Source organism: Saccopteryx leptura, chromosome 6 (genome assembly GCF_036850995.1).
Source record: "Saccopteryx leptura isolate mSacLep1 chromosome 6, mSacLep1_pri_phased_curated, whole genome shotgun sequence".
In the NCBI taxonomy this organism is placed as follows: Eukaryota; Metazoa; Chordata; class Mammalia; order Chiroptera; family Emballonuridae; genus Saccopteryx; species Saccopteryx leptura.
In genome coordinates, this window is record NC_089508.1 from 27,387,713 (window position 1) to 27,409,837 (window position 22,125).

General features: G+C 43.8%; 1 protein-coding gene and 1 non-coding gene across 4 annotated transcripts in view; both read right to left on the reverse strand.

Annotated features, from left to right (window-relative positions):
• BBOF1 (basal body orientation factor 1) overlaps window positions 1-22,125 on the reverse strand; it is a 52,629-nt gene that overhangs the window by 6,759 nt on the left and 23,745 nt on the right. For 2 of the 3 annotated variants that reach the window (XM_066344209.1, XM_066344207.1), the window contains 7 exons: window positions 18,599-18,679; window positions 15,209-15,279; window positions 14,248-14,392; window positions 12,078-12,571; window positions 6,399-6,500; window positions 998-1,072; window positions 421-845 (listed from right to left, as the gene is read on the reverse strand). In XM_066344209.1, the coding sequence (XP_066200306.1) occupies window positions 716-845; window positions 998-1,072; window positions 6,399-6,500; window positions 12,078-12,571; window positions 14,248-14,392; window positions 15,209-15,279; window positions 18,599-18,679 (1,098 nt within the window). In that variant the 3' untranslated portion in view covers window positions 421-715. Of the gene's footprint in view, window positions 1-420; window positions 846-997; window positions 1,073-6,398; window positions 6,501-12,077; window positions 12,572-14,247; window positions 14,393-15,208; window positions 15,280-18,598; window positions 18,680-22,125 lie in introns of those variants that run through there. The other variant, XM_066344208.1, reaches the window with a different exon arrangement.
• TRNAS-UGA (transfer RNA serine (anticodon UGA)) lies at window positions 398-471 on the reverse strand. Its single transcript has one exon. It is a non-coding gene; the product is annotated as a tRNA-Ser (tRNA).

Below are 22,125 nucleotides of genomic sequence, written 5' to 3' on the forward strand. Positions count from 1 at the left end.
TTCTATCCAAAGCCAAGAGTTACACGGTCACTTTGTTTATTCTTACATAAAAGATTGTACCTATTTTGGCTAGGCTATATATTTTGTTTTTTATTTTATTTATTTATTTTTTTGTATTTTTCTGAAGTTGGAAACGGGGAAGCATTCAGACTCCCACATGCGCCCAACCAGGATCCACCCGGCACGCCCACCAGGGGGCGATGCTCTGCCCATCTGGGGCGTCGCTCTGTTGCGACCAGAGCCACTCTAGCGCCTGAGGCAGAGGCCACAGAGCCATCCTCAGCGCCCCAGCAAACTTTGCTCCAATGGAGCCTTGGCTGCGGGAGGGGAAGAGAGAGAGAGAGAGAGAGGAAGGAGAGGGGGAGGGGTGGAGAAGCAGATGGGCGCTTCTCCTGTGTGCCCTGGCCGGGAATCGAACCCAGGACTCCCGCCTCAGGCCAACGCTCTACCACTGAGCCAACCGGCCAGGGCCTAGGCTGTATATTTTGAAAGGCATTTTTGGGTTTTCCACACTAAGAGGGAAAAATATGTATTTGTTTTAAGTATATGCCTTCCTTGGTGTCGATATTGTTATAAAAATGTTCTTGATCCCATACTAGTATTATTGCTCATTTCACTGATGCCTGAGAGCCCCTGGATAGTAGAGCTAAAGAGCTATGACTTACCAAGAAGCTGTGTGGGGAGAAGTAATAGTTCTCTGTATTGTTTGGTTAGATTACAGACTTCTTACCGTGTCAGACTCTTGTGATCCTTTCTGAATACCAGGTATCACCAGCTCACCAGAAAAGTCGGAGATTGGTACTTGCTGGGTGATGAAGGTTTGATCTTGAAGGCTACTTTCATCCCTGCAATAATGACAAAGAGACCTGTCAACAACCATAAACACATAGATCAACAGACTTGTCATGTTACTCTCAGTCATTTCTAGCACATATAAGATGTCCACAAGAACCACTGTGATCAGGCTCACATTCTTTGCTTTATCAAGAGACCTTACCCAAATTCCTTTGATTCTCCATTTTCTGGAACAACATAATCTGGAACTGGAGGCCTAGAGCTCTGATTGTATTTCCTGTGGTGGGTAAAAATTAACAATGAGGCCGTGTCTCCTTTTGCTCTTATTTCAACCATACTCTAAAAGTGCTAAATAAACACTTAACGTTGGATGGGCTTCTCATTTTCAAAAATAAACGCTTACACACAGAGAGAGTGTAATGTTAAGGCAAGTTAATACAAACTTATACTCTTAAAGTTGAGACATATTGAGTGGAAATACATATTTATGGAGGTCATGATGATGATGAGATATAACAGCTATTAATGGTGATAGGCAAGGTTAAACCAGATTACTTACTGTACTGACCAAAAACAGAAACAAAAAAAAAACACAGCCAGAAAAATTCCCTTCCCACCACAGAAAGAACCACAGAACACAGAAAGGTTAGCCAATGGAAAGAGACAATATAAAAATTTCTTATATGTAAGAGCAGGAAATAAATTTATCACTAATTCAATATATTAATTTGAAAGTGAGCTTCAACTTATTTTTTTTAAGTATAGTAGGTTGATTTGCTAGCAGAAAAAGACACATATCCCAAAAGACTAAACAAAAAACAAAAATAGACACAACCCATCTGTAAAAATTGTCCTCAACTAGGTGCACATGAAAGCATCATAAACCTCTTCAAAATCTAGCCATCTTAAATAATCTAATAACATACTTTAGCAACTACCAGGGCCTGAGTTATAGCCAGAGTTGTTGCTGATACATTAAAGAGTGGTTTAATAATTTATACTCCTTTGACTTAGTTTACTCACACACAAAAAAATATTGTACTGTTGGATTCACAATCATATACAATTTACTGTGAACTCTTACCAACTTCCTAATTATTTGCCTTGATAGAACTTTTATCATTTCATTCCTACCAAATCTGAGCTTTCTCATTTAATCTCATCTTTATCTCAACATTTCACCATTCTATTCCTCTATTCTTTCTTCATCCAAACCTGGCATGAGATTATAACAGGCTTAGACATGGTCCCATGGCGGCCAGGTTCAAGTTCATTACTTTGGAGTGGTAGATTTCACCCCAATTCTTGTTTCTCCAATGTTGAAAACAACACAGTATGAAACTTGAGGCCTGGAACTCTGGCTGTATTTGTACGGAAAACTCACAATAAGACAGATATTCAGTACCTACTGTCTGGATCATACCTCCACCTCTTTGGAAGGCTACCAGAGACAAAAAAGCAATTTCAAAGTCCTCCATCTTCCACTTAGCCTATACTTTAAAACATGTTTATTGTACTGATTTGAGAGAGAGAGAGAGAGAGAGAGAGAGGAAGGGTGAGACAGGAACATCCATCTGCTCCTGTATGTGCCCTGACCAGGGATCGAACCCACAACCTCTGTGCTTTGGGATAATGCTCCAAACCAAGCGTGCCATCTGGCCAGGGCATACTTAGCCTATACTTTAAACTCTCCTTTAGTTATACTCTTCTTTATTCTCTTGTTCATTAATTGTGGTTATTCCTAAAGGTTAAACCCTTTACTTTTCTACCATCAGGCACTTTCCTGAACTTACCAATTTTCATTAAATGTGCTCAAATCTCCCATCCATGTAGTCCAGTCACTATTGCCATCATCTCCAGTTTGACACTGAAAATGCTTTTCATTTCTCCTGCCTAGAATGTTTTTTTTTTCTCCCTTTTTTGTTCCTATTCACCTTTTAGAGGTCAGCTCAAGCTTTTACTTCCTCAGAAATGTTCCTGACCCTCTCAATCAGGTCAGATTCCACTAATCTAGTTGTACTTTTGTATATATTTGTGTGATGATTTGAATAATGATTTTCTTCCCATGTAAACCATGAACTCCCTGATATTAGGCATGATGTCTTTATTTGCTCAACATGATATCCTCAATAAATAGCAGGTACTCAATATATAAATGACTTAATAGGTTAAATAAATTTAAACATTTCTCTCACTCTGGCTTTTCCAGATTTTTCATTTGCTTTTCATTCCACCCTTCTTTTATTCAAGTTATAAACCTTAAACATTTACACTTTGTTGTCTTAATTCCTTTTGTCCTTTATCACCAAGCTCTGATTCTCCTTCCCATCTCTCCATTTTCCCCTTTTTCTTTTTTCATTTTTTTAGAGAGAGATGGGGTAGGGGGACAGAAAGGGACAAACAGAGAGAGAGAGAGAGAGAGAGAGGAGAGAGAGAGAGATGAGAAGCATCAACTCATGGTTGCGGCACTTTAGTTGTTCACTGATTGCTTTCTCATATGTGCCTTGCCCGGGGGCTACAGCTGAGCTAGTGACCCCTTGCTCAAGCCAACGACCTTGGACTCAAGCCACCCACCTTCGGGCTCAAGCCAGCGACCATGTTGACAAGATTATCATGCTGATAATTCTGTGCGCAAGCTGGTGAGTCCACGCACAAGCCAGCGACCTCAGTGCCTCAAACCTGGGTCCTCAGTATCCCAGGCTGACACTCTGTCCACTGTGCCACCACCTGGTTAGGTTCCTCCCTTTTTTCTGACAGGTCTTACTCTTGTCTAAACCCCTCACCACCACATGAATAACGCAGCAGCTTCTGCTGGTCCCCACCTCTATTTTGTCCTCCAGTCCATCACACTTGTCAATGTTAGGTTCAGGTTAGCTCAGAGAACAATAACCTTTGAGCCCTTCCAGTGAAAGCAGGAGAGTATGGTTTATTGCTCTTTATATTCCTTTGGGGTATAGAAGAAAAATGTGTTTTACTACTCTAGAATCTACAATTGCCTAAGTTCAGGCTTTTCTGCATGGTTTTTTTTGTTTGTTTGTTTGTTTTGTATTTTCCTGAAGCTGGAAACGGGTAGAGACAGTTGGACAGACTCCCGCATGCGCCCGACCAGGATCCACCTGGCATGCCCACCAGGGGCGATGCTCTGCCCACCAGGGGGCGATGCTCTGCCCCTCCGGGGTGTCACTCTGCCGCGACCAGAGCCACTCTAGAGCCTGAGGCTGAGGCCAAGGAGCCATCCCCAGCGTCCGGGCCATCTTTGCTCCAATGGAGCCTTGGATGCAGGAGGGGAAGAGAGAGACAGAGAGGAAGGAGCAGGGGGGGGGGAGAAGCAAATGGGCGCTTCTCCTATGTGCCCTGGCCGGGAATCGAACCCGGGTCCCCCGCACGCCAGGCCGATGCTATACCACTGAGACAACCGGCCAGGGCCTCTGCATGGTTTTTAAAGCTCATCATAATTTATTTATTTATTTATTTTTTGTATTTTTCTGAAGTTGGAAACGGGGAGGCAGTCAGACAACTCCCGCATGCACCCGACCAAGATCCACCTGGCACACCCACCAGGAGGCGATGCTCTGCCCATCTGGGGCATTGCTCTGTTGCAACCAGAGCCATTCTAGCACCTGAGACAGAGGCCACAGAGCCATCCTCAGCGCTCGAGCTAACTTTGCTCCAATGGAGCCTAGGTTGCAGGAGGGGAAGAGAGAGACAGAGAGGAAGGAGAGGGGGAGGGGTAGAGAAGCAGATAGGCGCTTCTCCTGTGTGCCCTGGCTGGGAATCGAACCTGGGACTCCCGCATGCCAGGCCGACGCTCTACCACTGAGCCAACCAGCCAGGGCAAAGCTCATCATAATTTAATCTATAGATTAATCCTTTTTTCTAATTACTACTTACTCTCTAGCATTACCAAATTTCCTCAAATTAGGCAGTTTTTCCTCAATGTTTCCTAAATACCTGATACTCATTCCTACCCCTGGGCTTTTGCTTCTACAGTCTACTATGCCCCTTGCCTAATGCGCCCTCTGCCCTCCCTATGATCCTACTCTCCTACAAGGCACCCCACAGAGTCATACTCTTTCTGCCTTCCTGACTGCAGTCTTCCCTGACTCCTCTGGCCCATTGATGTATTGTGTGAACTCCAATTATACCTCATGCCACCTATTCTTTTGGCTTGTTATGTTTGTGCAACCAGAATGTAAGGTCTCTGAGATCAAGGGCAATGTCTCTTAACTCTTTGGAATCCCCAGAGTACCTAACACAAGCCTCAAGTGTGTAACAAGCAATCAGTAAGTGGTGGATTTAACTTACCCACCTTCTAGTTCGTTACCAGGGTTATAGTCACTGGTAAAACATAGTGGAGAGCCTGACCAGGCAGTGGCACAGTGGATAGAGCATCGGACTGGGACGTGGAAGATCCAGGTTTGAGACCCCAAGGTCACCAGCTTGAGCGAGGGCTCATCTGGTTTGAACAAAAATTCACCAGCTTGGACCCAAGGTCGCTGGCTCAAGCAAGGGGTTACTCGGTCTGCTGAAGGCCCATGGTCAAGGCACATGTGAGAAAGCAATCAATGAACAACTAAGGTGTCGCAATGCACAATGAAAAACTAATGATTGATGCTTCTCATCTCTTCGTTCTTGTCTGTCTGTCCCTGTCTTTCCCTCACTCTGACTCTCTCTCTGTCTCTGTAAAAAAACAAAACAAAACAAAGAAAAACTGAAATATATTATGCATGATAAATTTCTAGCAAAAAAAAGAAAAGAAATTAAAAACATAGTGGAGAGAGTAAAACAATAATTAAGAAGAATTATTTTAAATATCTGTGGGTTTTTGTTTTCCTTTTTAGGTATTTTTCCTGGTATTGGAGATTCTCTTGATTAACAATCGGTTTAGCCCTGGCCAGATAGCTCTGTTGGTTAGAGCGTCATCCTAAAGCACAGAGGTTGCCAGTTTGATCCCTGGTCAGGGCACATACAGGAACAGGTTGATGTTCCTATCTTTCTCTCTCACTGAAATCAATAAATTTAAATAAATAAATAAATAAAAACAATTGGTTTAAAAATCATTTACTGCCTGACCTGTGGTGGCACAGCCGATAAAGCATCAACCTGGAACACTGAGGTTGCCGGTTCAAAACCCTGGGCTTGTCTGGTCAAGGCACAAATGGGAGTTGATGCTTCCTGCTCCTCCTCCCTCCACTCTTTCTCTTTCTTTCTCTCTCTCTCCTCTCACTATAAAAATGCATAAATAAAATCTAAAAAAATTTAGAAAAAAAATCATTTACTTATTTTTGCAGATTAATAAAGTCTTAATAGTTGTTATGCTTCTCTTCAGTTACTATTCATTCAACTGATCAATGTTGTATCTTCTTAACAAGATTCACCTTAAACATCTAAAATTAATTTCTTTTCTACCCCCCTTTAAATTCATCTTTCATTTTCATGCTCTTTCATTATCTCTGAGAGTTGCATAGCTAAGCAGTATGATCTTTTTTTATTTTCTAGTCTTTTCCTAATCCTTTCATTCCAAGTGAGAATATGTTCACTATTCCTATATGGTTTCTAGGGTTGATAACAACTTGGTATTTCACTACAGAGATAGGAGTTACCTAGGAACAAAACCATTCATTTTTGCAAAGAGCAATCGTAAGACTTTCTCCTTCTGCTCCCAAGTCAAATCTCCAATATCAACATTTCCTTTGGGATCCTTCCTGAAGAATTAAAAAAAAAAAGAAAGAAAAAGAAAAAGAAAAAATATAGTAAAAGGAAGCATCTCTTTTTTTAAAATGTAAAATATGTAATTATGAAAAAGGAAATTTCCAAACCTTAACTGAATGTTACGAGGTTTTCAAGTGTAATGACTACAAAGCAAACTGTATCCATTACAAATCATTAAGTTGAAAAGGATATCAATATGCTAGCCAACCTGAAACGTTATGTAGTCATTAAAATGAAAATAAGAAAAACTATAACAGGTCCTGGCTGGTTGGCTCAGTGGTAGAGCATCAGCCTGGCGTGCAGAAGTCCTGGGTTTGATTCCTGACCAGAAGCACCCATCTGCTTCTCCACCCTTCCCCCTCTCCTTCTCTGTCTCTCTCTTCCCCTCCCGCAGCCAAGGCTCCATTGGAGCAAAGTTGGCCCAGGCGCTGAGGATGGCTCTATGGCCTCTGCCTCAGGCACTAGAATGGCTCTGGTTGCAACAGAGCAACACCCCAGATGGGCAGAGCATCGCCCCTTGGTGGACATGCCGGGTGGATCCCAGACAGGCGCATGTGGGAGTCTGTCTGACTGCCTCCCCATTTCCAACTTCAGAAAAAAAAAAGAAAAGAAAAACTATAACATGAAAATGAGTGCTCAAACAGCAAGCAAATAAACAAAATAGAAAGTTGTAATACGATATAATATATCCAGATATACACAAGGACAAGAAAAAAAACAGTTGTTTGGTAAGATTATTGATATATTCCTTCTTTTTTTTTTTTTTTTTTCTGAAAAGCAGGGAGGCAGAGAGACAGACTCCCACATGCGCCCGACCAGGATCCACCTGGCAAGCCCACTAGGGGGCGATGCTCTGCCCATCTGGGACGTTGCTCTGTTGCAACTGGAACCATTCTAGCATCTGAGACCAGGAGCCATCTTCAGCTCCCAAGCCAACTCTGTTCCAATGGAGCATTGGCAACAGGAGGGGAAGAGATAGAGAGAAAGGAGAGGGGGAAGGATGGAGAAGGAGATGGGCGCTTCTTCTGTGTGCCCTGGCAGGGAATGGAACCTGGGACTTCCACATGCCGGCTGATGCTCTACCACTGAGCCAACCAACCGGGGCCAATAAATTCCTTTTAACATCTCTTTTGTATTATATATTTTGCTATGAAGATAGAGTAACAAAAGGCAAATTTAGACAATAACGTGTAACTTATCTAGTCTATTTTCTTACCTCCAAGTCAGCACATGGCTAAGCTTTCCAGGCAGGTCTTTACTCAACACTATAATTTCCCAGAAGATTCATAGTTTACTTGCTATTTACAAAAGCTGGCTGAGCCTGACCAGCCAGTGGTGCAGAGGATAGAGCGTCGGACTGGGATGCCGAGGACCCAGGTTCTAGACCCTGAGGTCACCAGCTTGAGCGCAGGCTCATCTGGTTTGAGCAAAGCTCACCAGCTTGGACCCAAGGTCGCTGGCTTGAGCAAGGGGTTACTCGGTCTGCTGAAGGCCCACGGTCAAGGCACATATAAGAAAGCAATCAATGAACAACTAAGGTGTCACAATGCGCAACGAAAAACTAATGATTGATGCTTCTCATCTCTTCGTTCCTGTCTGTCTGTCCCTGTCTATCCCTCTCTCTGACTCTCTCTCTCTGTCTCTGTAAAAAAACAAACAAACAAACAAACAAAACAAAACAAAAGCTGGCTGACATGCAGGTAGAATATGTTATATAAGGTAAGAAAGTTTTCACATATAGGGCACTTGTGTTAGTTTTCTTTTAAAAGTTTAGGTTTTGTTTTATTGTCTCCATATTCTTCATCTATCCTTCTCCAATCTGCCTCTTAAGCAGATGATATAATATTTTAAACACCATTTCTGTCCTGCTGGAAAAAGCAATAGGAAACTGAGATTAAGGTGACAAGTTGCTTAGTAGCAGAAAAGTCACACAGAAGGCAGAACAGGAAGAGTCCAGTTTCTGCAATAACAATGGGGAGAATCAGTTTGTGTACTGCCCTCTGAAAACTTACAAACCAATTGATACACAGTAGACAAGAGAATGTAAAAGCCTTATGTTTGATAGGGACTCAACTTGCTTGACATTAAATAAATAAAAGGTAATTACAGTGATTCTCTTGGAAATTGTGTTATTACAGATTTCTGAATATGGAAAGGAGGTTAAAAAAATTATACACAGTATGAACATTTTTGAAGAAGAGTCTTATCTCTCAGAAGTCATTAACTATGTTCAACATTCCCAGCAGCTATATAATTTAACATAATATAAATTAATCCATTAAAAAATAATTTAAGCCCTAGCCAGTTGGCTCAGTGGACAGAGAGAGCATCGGCCCAGTGTGTGGACTTCCTGGGTTTGATCCCTAGTCAGGGCACACAGGAGAAGCAACCATCCTGCTCCTCTTCCCCTTCCCCTCCCCCTTCTCTTTCTCTTTCCCTTTCATAGCCTGTGGCTCTATTGGTTTGAGCGTGGCCCTGGGTGCTGAGGATACCTTGGTTAATTTGAGCATCAGCCCCAGATAGGGGTTGCTGGATGGATCCCGGTCAGCGTGTATGCAGGAGTATGTCTCTCTATCTCCCCTCCTCTCACTTAAAAAATAAATAAATTTAAAAAAATAATTTAAAGAAGAAAATACATTTGGAAGCACTCTTAATAAGACGTTAAGTATATAGTAAGTAGTTAAGAGTCCTTTTAAGTTTCTTGAGCTAAGGCCTTTGAAGAATCTAATTTCATTGGGATATAAAATATAATTTTTAAAAACTCTTGCCTGCCTGACCAGGCGGTGGCACAGTGGATACAGCGTCAGACTGGGATGCGGAAGACCCAGGTTTAAGACCCCGAGGTCGCCAGCTTGAGCGCAGGCTCATCTGGTTTGAGCAAAGCTCACCAGCTTGGACCCAAGGTCGCTGACTCTAGCAAGGGGTTACTTGGTCTGCTGAAGGCCCGTGGTCAAGGCATATATGAGAAAGCAATCAATGAACTAAGATGTCGCAATGAAAAAATTAATGATTGACGCTTCTCATCTCTCTCCGTTCCTGTCTGTCTGTCCCTATCTATCCCTCTCTCTGACTCTCTCTCTCTGTCTCTGTAAAAAAAAAAAAGCAAAAAAAGAAAAAAGAATACTCTTGCCTGACCAGGCGGTGGCGCAGTGGATAGAGCGTCGGACTGGGATGAGGCACATATGAGAAAGCAATCAATGAACAACTAAGGTGTTGCAACAAAAAACTGATGATTGATGCTTCTCATCTCTCTCCATTCCTATCTGTCTGTCCCTATCTATCCCTCTCTCTGTCTCTCTGTTTCTGTAAAAAAAAAAAAAAAAAGAAAGAAAAAGAAAATGATAAATCATTGTATATAGTCTACAACTGTCTCTGGCTTTCTGCTACCTTTATCATAGTGGCAGTAGATCTCTACAATATGTTTTGGAAATTTATGAAGATTTTTTTGTGTGTATTTTTCTGAAGTTGGAAATGGGGAGGCAGTCAGACAGACTCCCGCTTGTGCCCGACCAGGATCCACCCGGCATGCCCACCAGTGGGCAATGCTCTGCCCATCTGGGGCGTTGCTCTGTTGCAACCAAAGCCATTCTAGCACCTGAGGCAGAGGCCACAGAGCCATCCCCAGCGCCCGAGCCATCTTTGCTCCAATGGAGCCTTGGCTGTGGGAGGGGAAGAGAGAGACAGAGAGGAAGGAGAGGGGGAGGGGTGGAGAAGCAGATGGGCGCTTCTCCTGTGTGCCCTGACCAGGAATCAAACCCAGGACTCCTGCACGCCAGGCTGACGCTCTACCACTGAGCCAACCGGCCAGGGCCTGAAGATTTTTTTAAATATAATTTTTTAAGACTTTAGTTATTTATTTTAGAAAGGAGAGAGAGAGAGAGTGAGAGAGAAGGGGGTAGGAGCAGGAAGTATCAACTCCCATATGTGCCTTGACCAGGCAAGCCCAGGGTTTAGAACTAGCGACCTCAGTGTTCCAGGTTGACACTTTATCCACTGCACCACCACAAGTCAGGCAGGGGATTTTTGTTTAATATAGTGATGAGGGGGGCACTACTGGGTTTCATCTAATCCAGGGGTCGGGAACCTTTTTGGCTGAGAAAGCTATGCATGCCACATTTTCTTTTTAATTTTTTTTTTTATTTAATTTTTTACAGAGACAGAGAGAGAGGGATAGACAGGGACAGACAGACAGGAACAGAGAGAGATGAGAAGCATCAATCATTAGTTTTTCGTTGCGACACCTTAGTTGTTCATTGATTGCTTGCTCATATGTGCCTTGACCGCGGACCTTCAGCAGACCGAGTAACCCCTTGCTCAAGCCAGCGACCTTGGGTCCAATCTGGTGAGCTTTGCTCAAGCCAGATGAGCCCACGCTTATGATGGCAACCTTGGGGCCTCAAACCTGGGTCCTCTGCATCCCAGTCCGACGCTCTACCCACTGCGCCATCACCTGGTCAGGCACGCGCCACATATTTTAAAATGTAATTCCATGAGAGCCATACAACGACCCATGTATGTTATGCATTATCCAATAAAAATTTGGTGTTGTCCCAGAGGACAGCTGTGATTGGTTTCAGCCACCTGCAACCATGAACATAAGCGGTAGGAAATGAATGGATTGTAATACATGAGAATGTTTTATATTTTTAACACTATTATTTTTTTTATTAAAGATTTGTCTGTGAGCCAGATGCAGCCATCAAAAGAGCCACATCTGGCTCACAAGCCATAGGTTCCCGACCTCTGAGTTCTAATCCATGGGACAGTTCTACATAAGAATTGTTACAACTAATTGTTAAATTGGTTTTTTTGTTTGTTTTTAGTGAGAAAGACAGACAGAAAGGGACAGAAATGAGAAACATTAATTCTCTGTTGCAGCACCTTAGTTGTTTATTGATTGCTTTCTCATATGTGCCATGTCTGGGGGGGTTCCAGCTGAGTCAGTGACCCCTTACTGAAGCCAGCAACCTTGGGTTCAAGCCAGTGACCATAGGGTCATGTCTATGATCCCACATTCAAGCTGGAGACCCTGTGCTCAAGCCAGCAATCTTGGGGTTTCGAACCTGGGTCCTCAGCATCCCAAGGCAATGCTCTATCCATTGCACTATGGCCTGGTCAAGAATGATTTTTTAAATTATATGTTTGGTTAGATATTATTACCTATTAATTTCATCTCAGAATAGTAAAGGGAACATTACAAAAATTTTATGAAAGTATGTTTATCAAATATGTTTAACCTGAATCTAATCAAACCTTTATAACTAGTTTATAGGAAACAAAATAAAGGAGCATGTTAAAAGATACTATAATGATATTCTATGAGACAAATAATCTAATCTCTTTAACAAGTCTCTATTATGAAGAAAAGAGTACACTGGCTAAGACTATTTAATAGGCTTCACAAATTATGCTAAGCATTGGAGTAACAAAGATGAATACAGTAATTCCTGTAAATTATTAAGTAATCTACTCAATAGATATTGTCAAACTGAATTTTTCAGGGTCCTTATTTCTCAAAAGGGCACAAAAATAGCAAAATAAACGATGAAATATTAAAGAATTGCTAGTACCATTTATTGGCCTCCATAAGATCCTGATTCACACTATTGGTGCTGTGCTCTCTGCCATCAAAGGTTCGAATTTTGGGATAATCTGTTCTTCCCGCATATGCCTCTCGCATTTTAAAATTGAAAGCAGCTTGTGCTACGTGCTTATAATGCTTCCTGTTATATGCAATCTGTTGCTTCACTTGGTGTAGAGCATCTACAAAGAACCTTTCCACTTCTGTTCTCTCATCCAGTATGTTCTTGGCCAGTTTCTTCACTCTATTCATTTCCTTGTCCTTCATCTGAACGATGTACTGCAGCCTGTAAACTTCAAGCTGATTGGCTTGGTTATCCACTATTGCCTGCTGCTGCAGTTTTAGAACTTCAGCCTCAAACTCTTTGGCCATGCATCTCAAGGCAGTCTCCAAGCTTACCACCTTCTTCTGAAGAGTTTGGATTTGTGATCTCTGCTGGGTAAATTGCATAATCTTTTCCTTAACTAACAGCTCATTGATCTCCTAAAAACAGAAAGATGAGAGAGGTGATTGTTTTTTCTTTAGTCAATTTGAGAACTTAAAAGTTCCTCACTAATTTGCACTACTTCCTGAGATTTGAGTTTGATGCCAGGTTGAAATGGTGATATATTGGTATTCTCTGTATAGAGAGTAAAAAACATCTTAGGGTCCTTGTCTAGACTTGTAGAGACCACTGATTTTGCTAATTAAGAAATTTTCTGCCTGGCCTGTGGTGGTGCAGTGGAAAAAAGCAATGACCTGAAATGTTGAGGTTGTCAGTTCGAAACCCTGGGCTTGCCTGGTGAAGGAACATATGACAAGCAATCAATGAACAACTAAAGTGACACAACTATGAGTTGATACTTTTCACCACTTTCTCTCTCTCCCCTCTCTGTAAAATCAATAAATTTAAAAAAAAAAACACTTTAGCCTGACCAGGTGGTGGCGCAGTGGATAGAGCGTCGGACTGGGAGGCAGAGGACCCAGGTTCGAGACCCCGAGGTCGCCAGCTTGAGCGCGGGCTCATCTGGTTTGAGCAAAGCTCACCAGCTTGGACCCAAGGTCGCTGGCTCGAGCAGGGGGTTACTCGGTCTGCTGAAGGCCCGCGGTCAAGGCACATATGAGAAAGCAATCAATGAACAACTAAGGTGTTGCAGCGCGAAACTAAAAACTAATGATTGATGCTTCTCATCTCTCCGTTCCTGTCTGTCTGTCCCTGTCTATCCCTCTCTCTGACTCACTCTCTGTCTCTGTAAAAAATAAATAAATAAAGAAAGAAAGAAAGAAAGAACTTTAAATAAAGAAAGAAAATTTCCTTCCCCTAAAATTTTGAAAGGTTTTAATATCTTATATTATCAAAAGGGCAATTCCAAAATCAATAAGACTATACAGTAAAAACATTAATTTAACACCTATATACTGGAAACTCTGGCAGTCTGCTAATTGCCTATCCCCAATGTCCATCGTCTCTATCCTCCTGAGTAATAAAACCTGATTTTTTTTTTTCAGGGAAGCAATAAGCTCAATTGAAAAGTCCCTGTCTCTCTTGTGGTTCAGCAAAGCCATGAAGGTTCTGGTCAATGTGATGTAAGTAGAAAAGTGTGTAGGACTTCCAGGAAGACCACTAGAAAGAAGGGCATATGTTTTTCCTTCTTGTCCTCCTTCCTTCCTGCTGTTTGAATAGTGGTAGAGCTCCAGCAGCTGTCATGGGCCATGAGGTAACTTTGAGGATGTAAGCCACATGTTGCAGGTCACAGTTAAGGATGCTGAGTCTCTGTTGACACTGTGGCACTACCCTTCCAGCTCTGGAATGCTACCTCCAGACTTCCTTTAGGTGAGAGAATAAACCTTTATATGAGGATGCCACTATTATCAGGGCTGCTACAGCTGAGTCTGTTCATAAGTGATTCAGGGACCAATTCTAAGCAAAGAAAAATGAGTATTCTCAAGTAGCAGATGATAGGAGTTATATCTATGTTTCTGATATATTCTTTATAATGGCAGGTCTAATGCTTCTTAGTCATTCAGTAATTAATTTTTTAAGTTAAGAAAGGTATATCATACATACAGAAGAAAAACGGTCCCTTTGTCCTTACATATCTTTATTATAGTCAATGCTTAGTATTTACCAACCCAATTCTTTAAAGAAAAGCGGGGGGACAGTCTAAACGAGAAGGAACCTTATTATGTAAAAGGAAAGTCTGAGACTCTCGCAACTTCTCAGAATTTTTTTGTAGAGTATCAGCTTCCTTCAGGTGGTAGTCAAGAGCTTTCTGGAGATAAACATTCTCTTTAAAAACAGCTCTTCCAGCATTGTTCAATTGCCTGAAATAGGGAGACACAAGATCTCAAAACAGAGTCTCAAGTTCCAGATATTACCAAACTAGCATAATGATTGCTTTATCTCCAACATTAATGATAATGAAAACCCTCCCCGGTTGCTATTATTAACTTCATTTTAAATAAATACTGTGGTGGCGCACTGGATAAAGCATCAACCTGGACCACTTAGGTTGCCAGTTCAAAACCTTGGGCTTGGCCCTGGTCAGTTGGCTCAGTCGTGGAGCATCGGCCTGGCGTGCAGGAGTCCCGGGTTCAATTCCCGGCCAGGGCACACAGGAGAAGAGCCCATCTGCTTCTCCATTTAAAAACAAAAAAAACCTTGGGCTTGCCTGGTCAAGGCACTTATGAGAAGCAACTCTGAGTTAATGCTTCCTGTTCCTCCTCCCTGCCTTTTTTTCTCTCTCTCTCTCCTCTCTCTAAAGTTAATAAATAAAATCTTTAAAAAAAAAAAGTTAAGGAATCTTCCTACATTTGATAGGCATGTTGATATATGTTGAGAACCAGTCTAACCTCAAAGCCACATTTTACCTTCACCCCATGCTGCTACAGAAAGGGTGGAAGGAAAGAAGATGGAAACACAAAGTTCTCTTTCTAGAAACAGTGAGGGAAAATAAGACAGAAATTTTAAAGCAAACCAGGAGAGAAGTGGGACAGCATAAGAACAAACTAGACCTGCATAGAGGTAAGAGAGGCTATAAGGAAGGAAGGGAAGAAAAAAGGAAGGGAGGGAGGGAGGGAGGGAGGGAGGAAAGGAAGGTGGGTGGGAGGCAGGGAGGGAGGGAGGCAGCAGTCTCTTACACAACAGCTTCATGGTGGGCTCTCTCTGCCAGCATTATTATCTTCTTTTCAGCTTCCTTTTCTAGTCGGTGCTAAAAAAGAAAATCGGCTGTTTTGCCTGGCCTGTGTGCCACAGTGGACAGAGCACTGACCTGCAATGATGAGGTCACCCGTTCAAAACCCTGGGCTTGCCTGGTCAAGGTATAGACAAAAAGCAATCAATCATTGAGCAACTAAAGAAAAGCAACTATGAGTTGATACTTCTCACTCTCTGTCCTTGTCTCTCCTCTCTCTGCAAAATCAATAAATAAAATCTTTTTTTAAAAAAGAAAGAAAACAGATTGTTTCAATACAAAGCTATTTTTCTAACAACAACTTTTACTTTTACATGTTAGAAAGTTAAATATTGGCCCTGGCTAGTTGGCTCAGTGGTAGAGCGTCGGCCTGGCGTGCAGGAGTCCCGGGTTCGATTCCCGGCCAGGGCACACAGAAGAAGCACCCATCTGCTTCTCCACCCCTCCCCCTCTCCTTCCTCTCTCTCTCTCTCTTCCCCTCCTGCAGCCAAGGCTCCACTGGAGCAAAGTTTGCCCGGGCGCTGAGGATGGTTCTGTGGCCTCTGCCTCAGGCGCTAGAGTGGTTCTGGTCGCAACAGAGCGACGCCCCAGATGGGCAGAGCATCGCTCCCTGGTGGGCATGCCGGGTGGATCCCGGTCGGGCGCATGTGGGAGTCTGTCTGACTGCCTCCCGTTTCTGGCTCCGGAAAAATACAAAAAAAAAAAAAAAAATCTTTAAAAAAAAAAGAAAGAAAAGAAAACAGATTGTTTCAATACAAAGCTATTTTTCTTTTCTTTTTTTTAATTTTTACTTATTTATGCATTTTAGAGAGGAGAGTGAGAGAGAGAGAGACAGAGAGAGAGAGAGAGAGAAACGGGGGAGGAGCAGGAAGCTTCAACTCCCATATGTGCCTTGACCAGACAAGTGCAGGGTTTTGAATCAGCGACCTCAGTGTTCCAGGTCCATGCCTTTATCCACTGCGCCACCACAGGTCAGACCAAAGCTATTTTCCTAACAACAACTTTTACATGTTAGAAAGTTAAATATTGGCCCTGGCTGGTTGGCTCAGTGGTAGAGCATTGGCCCGACATGTGGAAGTCCCAGGTTCGATTCCTGACCAAGGCACACAGGAGAGCGCCCATCTGCTTCTCCACCCTTCCCCTTCTCCTTTCTCTCTATCTCTCTCTTCCCCTCTCACAGCCAAGGCTCCATTGGAGCAATGTTGGCCCAGGTGCTGAGGACAGCTCCATGGCCTCCACCTCAGGCGCTGGAATGGATCTGGTTGCAATGGAGCAATAGCCCAGATGGGCCTAGCAGCGCCCCCTAGTGGGCATGCCGGGTGGGTCCCAGTTGGGTGCATGCAGAAGTCTGTCTCTTTGCCTCCTCACTTCTCACTTCAGAAAAATACACACACAAAAAAGTTAAATATTGGCCCTGGCCAGGTGACTCAGTGGATAGAGTCACCCCAGTGCACCAAGGTTGTGGGTTTGATCCCCAGTCAGGACACATATAAGAAGCAACCAATGAGTGCACAACTAAATGGAACAACTAAGTGAAACAATAAGTTGATGCTTCTCTCTGTCTCTCTCTCAAATAAATGAAAAACTTTTTCAAAAGTTATCTATTTTATAATGTCAAATAAAATACTCCTCTCTGGCCTGACCAGGCAGTGGCGCAGTGGATAGAGCGTCGGACTGGGATGCGGAAGACCCAGGTTCGAGACCCCGAGGTCGCCAGCTTGAGCACGAGCTCATCTGGCTTGAGCAAAAAGCTCACCAGCTTGGACCCAAGGTCTCTGGCTTGAGCAAGGGGTCACTCGGTCTGCTGAAGGTCTGCAGTCAAGGCACATATGAGAAAGCAATCAATGAGCAACTATGGTGTCGCAACAAGAAACTGATGATTGATGCTTCTCATCTCTCTCCATTCCTGTCTATCTGTCCCTATCTATCCCTCTCTCTGAGTCTCTCTCTGTCCCTGTAAAAAAATTAAAAATAAGGCCTGACCTGTGGTGGCACAGTGGATAAAGCATTGACCTGGAATGCTGAGGCCACCAGTTCAAAACCCTGGGCTTGACTGGTCAAGGCATATATGGGAGTTGATGCTTCCTGCTCCTCCCCTGTTCTCTCTCTATCTCTCCCTCTCTCTTTCTAATAAAAATGAATAAATAAAATCTAAAAAAAAAGTAAATAAAAAATTTTAAAAAATAAAATAAAATAAAATACTCCTCTCCATATGACCCAATGTGAGGTGTTCCAACTATTGATGGAGGAGCCAGCAAAGAAGATAATGTGAACACAGGAACCTTAAGGTATCTCTGAATTTCCCCATTAAAAATCAACATGACAGATAAATAAGAAAAACACTCCACATCAGTATGGCAAAGCAGAGCTAGGTGAAAGTTCTTAAATACAGCGAGGAGAGGCCCTGGCCGGTTGGCTCAGTGGTAGAGCGTCAGCCTGGCGTGCAGAAGTCCCAGGTTCGATTCCTGGCCAGGGCACACAGGAGAAGCGCCCATCTGCTTCTCCAACCCTCCCCCTCTCCTTCCTCTCTGTCTCTCTCTTCCCCTTCCGCAGCCCAGGCTCCACTGGAGCAAAGATGGCCCAGGTGCTGGGGATGGCTCCTTGGCCTCTGCCCCAGGCGCTGGAGTGGCTCTGGTCGCAACAGAGCGACGCCCCGGAGGGGCAGAGCATCACCCCCTGGTGGGCAGAGCATCGCCCCTGGTGGGCGTGCCGGGTGGATCCCGGTCGGGCGCATGCGGGAGTCTGTCTTGACTGTCTCTCCCCATTTCCAGCTTCAGAAAAATACAAAAAAAAAAAAAAAATACAGCGAGGAGAGTTATTATTTATGAGAGTCTTTATTCATTCAACAAATTCCTATGGAGCAATAATAGTGTACCAGGATTTTCAAATACTAGAGAGTCTACAGTGAACAAAACAGACAGGGTTCCTGTTCTCATGGAGATTATATTCTAGGATGCGATCTAAACAATAACAATAATTAAAATGCACTTCATGTGTACCAGAGTGACCTCTCCAATCCCACCTCCCTATATAGTAAGGTACGTGCAACTTTAGTTCCAGAGGGAAACGCCCAACTGAGGGGGATGTGTCCTAAAGCATTGGTAAGACGACAATCTCACTTGAGGATTTCAAGAATCTCTAACTAGAAGGGGAAAAGACTAGACATTGAGATATCCAAAACAGGTTTTATTTTCCCTGTGTTTTATTCTACTGTGATTTGATAACAGTCTTCTAATCAGGTAACAATGGAAAGTTGATATGTCTCAGAATGAATGTAAATACATTTATGTTGTTCTAGTAAATAAACGAGTTCTTAATTATTCTTAATATGTCATACCTTTTCTTCAAAAAACCTGCTTTCCAATCTTGTAAGAGTCTCCTGATGTTTCCGCTCTGTGTTCTTTAAATTCTCCTTCAGCTAAAATTAAAAACAAAAGAACTGGTCAATAGGAAATGGGGTTGACTGAGACATATTTCTAGAAAATTCTCAATAAAGAAACTTTTTCTGTTATACTTTACCTCTTAATCTTAAACACACAGAAAACCTGCATGTCTTTGCCTCTGTGTACTATATTTCCCCCAATCTTCCATAGATTTACAGGATCAGTACTGAGTTCCCCAAAAACCTTTCATGAATAACAGTTCACAGGACATTCAGACAAGGTGTTCTCATGATCATGTCTTCTAAGGATCTTCATTTTAACATGAGGACTAACAGAATCCTATTTTACAACTGGAAGAGACCTGAGGAATCAGACTATATAATCTCTCACATAACATGGAAACCCTTTCTATAAGAAAAACATCTAGAGACAAAGTACCACTAATTCAAATCTCATTAATTCACTAAGCTGCCTTTTAACAGTTCTCATTTTCTGAAAATTCTTCTTAGTATTAATCTAAAAAAAAAAAAAAATCACCCTTTTTTTTTTGTATTTTTCTGAAGTTGGAAACGGGGGAGGCAGTCAGACTCCTGCATGCGCCCGACCGGAATCCACCTGGCACACTCACCAGGGGGCAATGCTCTGCCCATCTGGGGCGTTGCTCTGTTGCAACCAGAGCCATTCTAGCGCCTGAGGCAGAGGCCATAGAGCCATCCTCAGCACCTGGGCCAACTTTGCTCCAATGGCTGCGGGAGGGGAAGAGAGAGAGAGAGAGGAAGGAGAAGGGGAGGGGTGGAGAAGCAGATGGGCGCTTCTCCTCTGTGCCCTGGCCGGGAATTGAACCCGGGACTCCTGCACGCCAGGCCAATGCTCTACCACTGAGCCAACCAGCCAGGGCTAAAAATCACCCTTTCTTTTTTTTTTTTTTTTCTTTTTTTGTTTTTTTTTCTTTTCATTTTTCTGAAGCTGGAAACAGGGAGAGACAGTCAGACAGACTCCCGCATGCGCCCGACCGGGATCCACCCGGCACGCCCACCAGGGGCGACGCTCTGCCCACCAGGGGGCGATGCTCTGCCCATCCTGGGCGTCGCCATGTTGCGACCAGAGCCACTCCAGCGCCTGAGGCAGAGGCCACAGAGCCATCCCCAGCACCCGGGCCATCTTTGCTCCAATGGAGCCTTGGCTGCGGGAGGGGAAGAGAGAGACAGGGAGGAAAGCGCGGCGGAGGGGTGGAGAAGCAAATGGGCGCTTCTCCTGTGTGCCCTGGCCGGGAATCGAACCCGGGTCCTCCGCACGCTAGGCCGACGCTCTACCGCTGAGCCAACCGGCCAGGGCCCAAAATCACCCTTTCAATCCCACAGATGAATCCTTCCGTCCTCTAAAAGTACATATAATATAAAAAGGATATAAAATTCTTCTAGGGCCCTGGCCGGTTGGCTCAGCGGTAGAGCGTCGGCCTAGCGTGCGGAGGACCCGGGTTCGATTCCCGGCCAGGGCACAAAGGAGAAGCGCCCATTTGCTTCTCCACCCCTCCGCCGCGCCTTCCTCTCTGTCTCTCTCTTCCCCTCCCGCAGCCAAGGCTCCATTGGAGCAAAGATGGCCCGGGCGCTGGGGATGGCTCTGTGGCCTCTGCCTCAGGCGCTGGAGTGGCTCTGGTCGCAACATGGCGACGCCCAGGATGGGCAGAGCATCGCCCCCTGGTGGGCAGAGCGTCGCCCCATGGTGGGCGTGCCGGGTGGATCCCGGTCGGGCGCATGCGGGAGTCTGTCTGACTGTCTCTCCCTGTTTCCAGCTTCAGAGAAATGCAAAAAAAAAAAAAAAAAAAAAAAATTCTTCTAGGACCCTGGCCAGATAGCTCAGTTGGCTAGAGTATTGTCCTGATACACTAAGGTTGAGGTTCCCCAGTCAGGGCACACACAGGAACAAATAGATCTCTCTCTCTCTCAAGTTAATAAATAAAATTTATTTACTTATTTTTACATACACACGCTAGAGAAACAGACAGGAAGAGAGAGAGCTGAGAAGCATCAACTCATAGGTGAAGCACTTTAGCTATTTATTGATTGCTTTCTCATATTTGCCTTGATTTGGGGGCTCCAGCTGAGCCAGTGACCCCTTGCTCAAGCCAGCAACCTTGGGCTTCAAGTAAGTGACCTTTAGGCTCAAACCAGCAACTATGAGGTCATGTCTTTGATCCCATGCTCAAGCTGGTGACCCTGCACTCATGCTGGATGAGCCCGTGCTCAAGCCAGCAACCTCAGAGTTTTGAACCTGGGTCCTCAGCATCCCAGATCAATGCTCTATCCACTGTGCCACCACCTGGTCAGGCAATAAAAATTATTTTTAAAATTCTTCTATGCAAAGAAAGTGGAGCTAAGTTAAAGCTATGATTTTGTAGGGTATATTTACTAGCAAGAATCAATCAGATGAAACCAGCCATATTCAAGCTAATATTCATGCCATAAAAAAGGCAGTGAGGCCTGGCCGGTTGGCTCAGTGGTAGAGCGTCGGCCCGGTGTGCAGAGTCCCGGGTTCGATTCCCGGTCAGGGCACACAGGAGAAGCGCCTATCTGCTTCTCCACCCCTCTCCCTCTCCTTCCTCTCTCTCTCTCTCTTCCCTTCCCGCAGCCGAGGCTCCATTGGAGCAAAGATGGCCCGGATGCTGGGGATAGCTCCTTGGCCTCTGCCCCAGGCGCTGGAGTGGCTCTGGTCGCAACAGAGCAACGCCCCGGAGGGGCAGAGCATCGCCCCCTGGTGGGCAGAGCGTCACCCCCTGGTGGGCGTGCCGGGTGGATCCCGGTCGGGCGCATGTGGGAGTCTGACTGTCTCTCCCCGTTTCCAGCTTCAGAAAAATACAAAAAAAAAAAAAAAAAAAAAAAAAAAAAAAAAGGCAGTGAGAAGGGCTTTGCATCAGACAGACCAGAATTCAAGTGCTAGGTCTCTCACCAGCTGTTTGACTCTGGGCAAGTCACTTAACTTCTCAGTCTCCAGGAGTAAAAAGAAGATAATAATAGTAGCTCTCTTGTAGGGGTATGGCAAGAATTAAATAACAAATGGTACATGTACTTACAATAGTAACCATTTAATATAATAAGTACTATTCCCACTTATACTTAACACTCCTTACTATAATCTGTTTTAGATGTTTTTCTTTTCCCTGTACTTTTATATAATCTTTTAATGACCTCTTAATACTATTCAACCATAAGAAAAGATGAAATACTGCCATTTACAACAACATGGATATATTGAGAATATCATGCTAAGTGAAATAAGTCAGTCAGAAAAGGTCAAGAAACATATAATTTTACTTATATATGGAATATAAAAATGAAAGCAACAAACAAGACAAACAAAAACTCATAGACACAGACAACAGTATGGCTGTTACCAGAGGAAAGCGCAATGCGAGGAAGGCAGAAAGGGTAGGGTGGGTCAAATATATGATTATGAAAGGAGACTTGATTTGGGGTGGTGAACA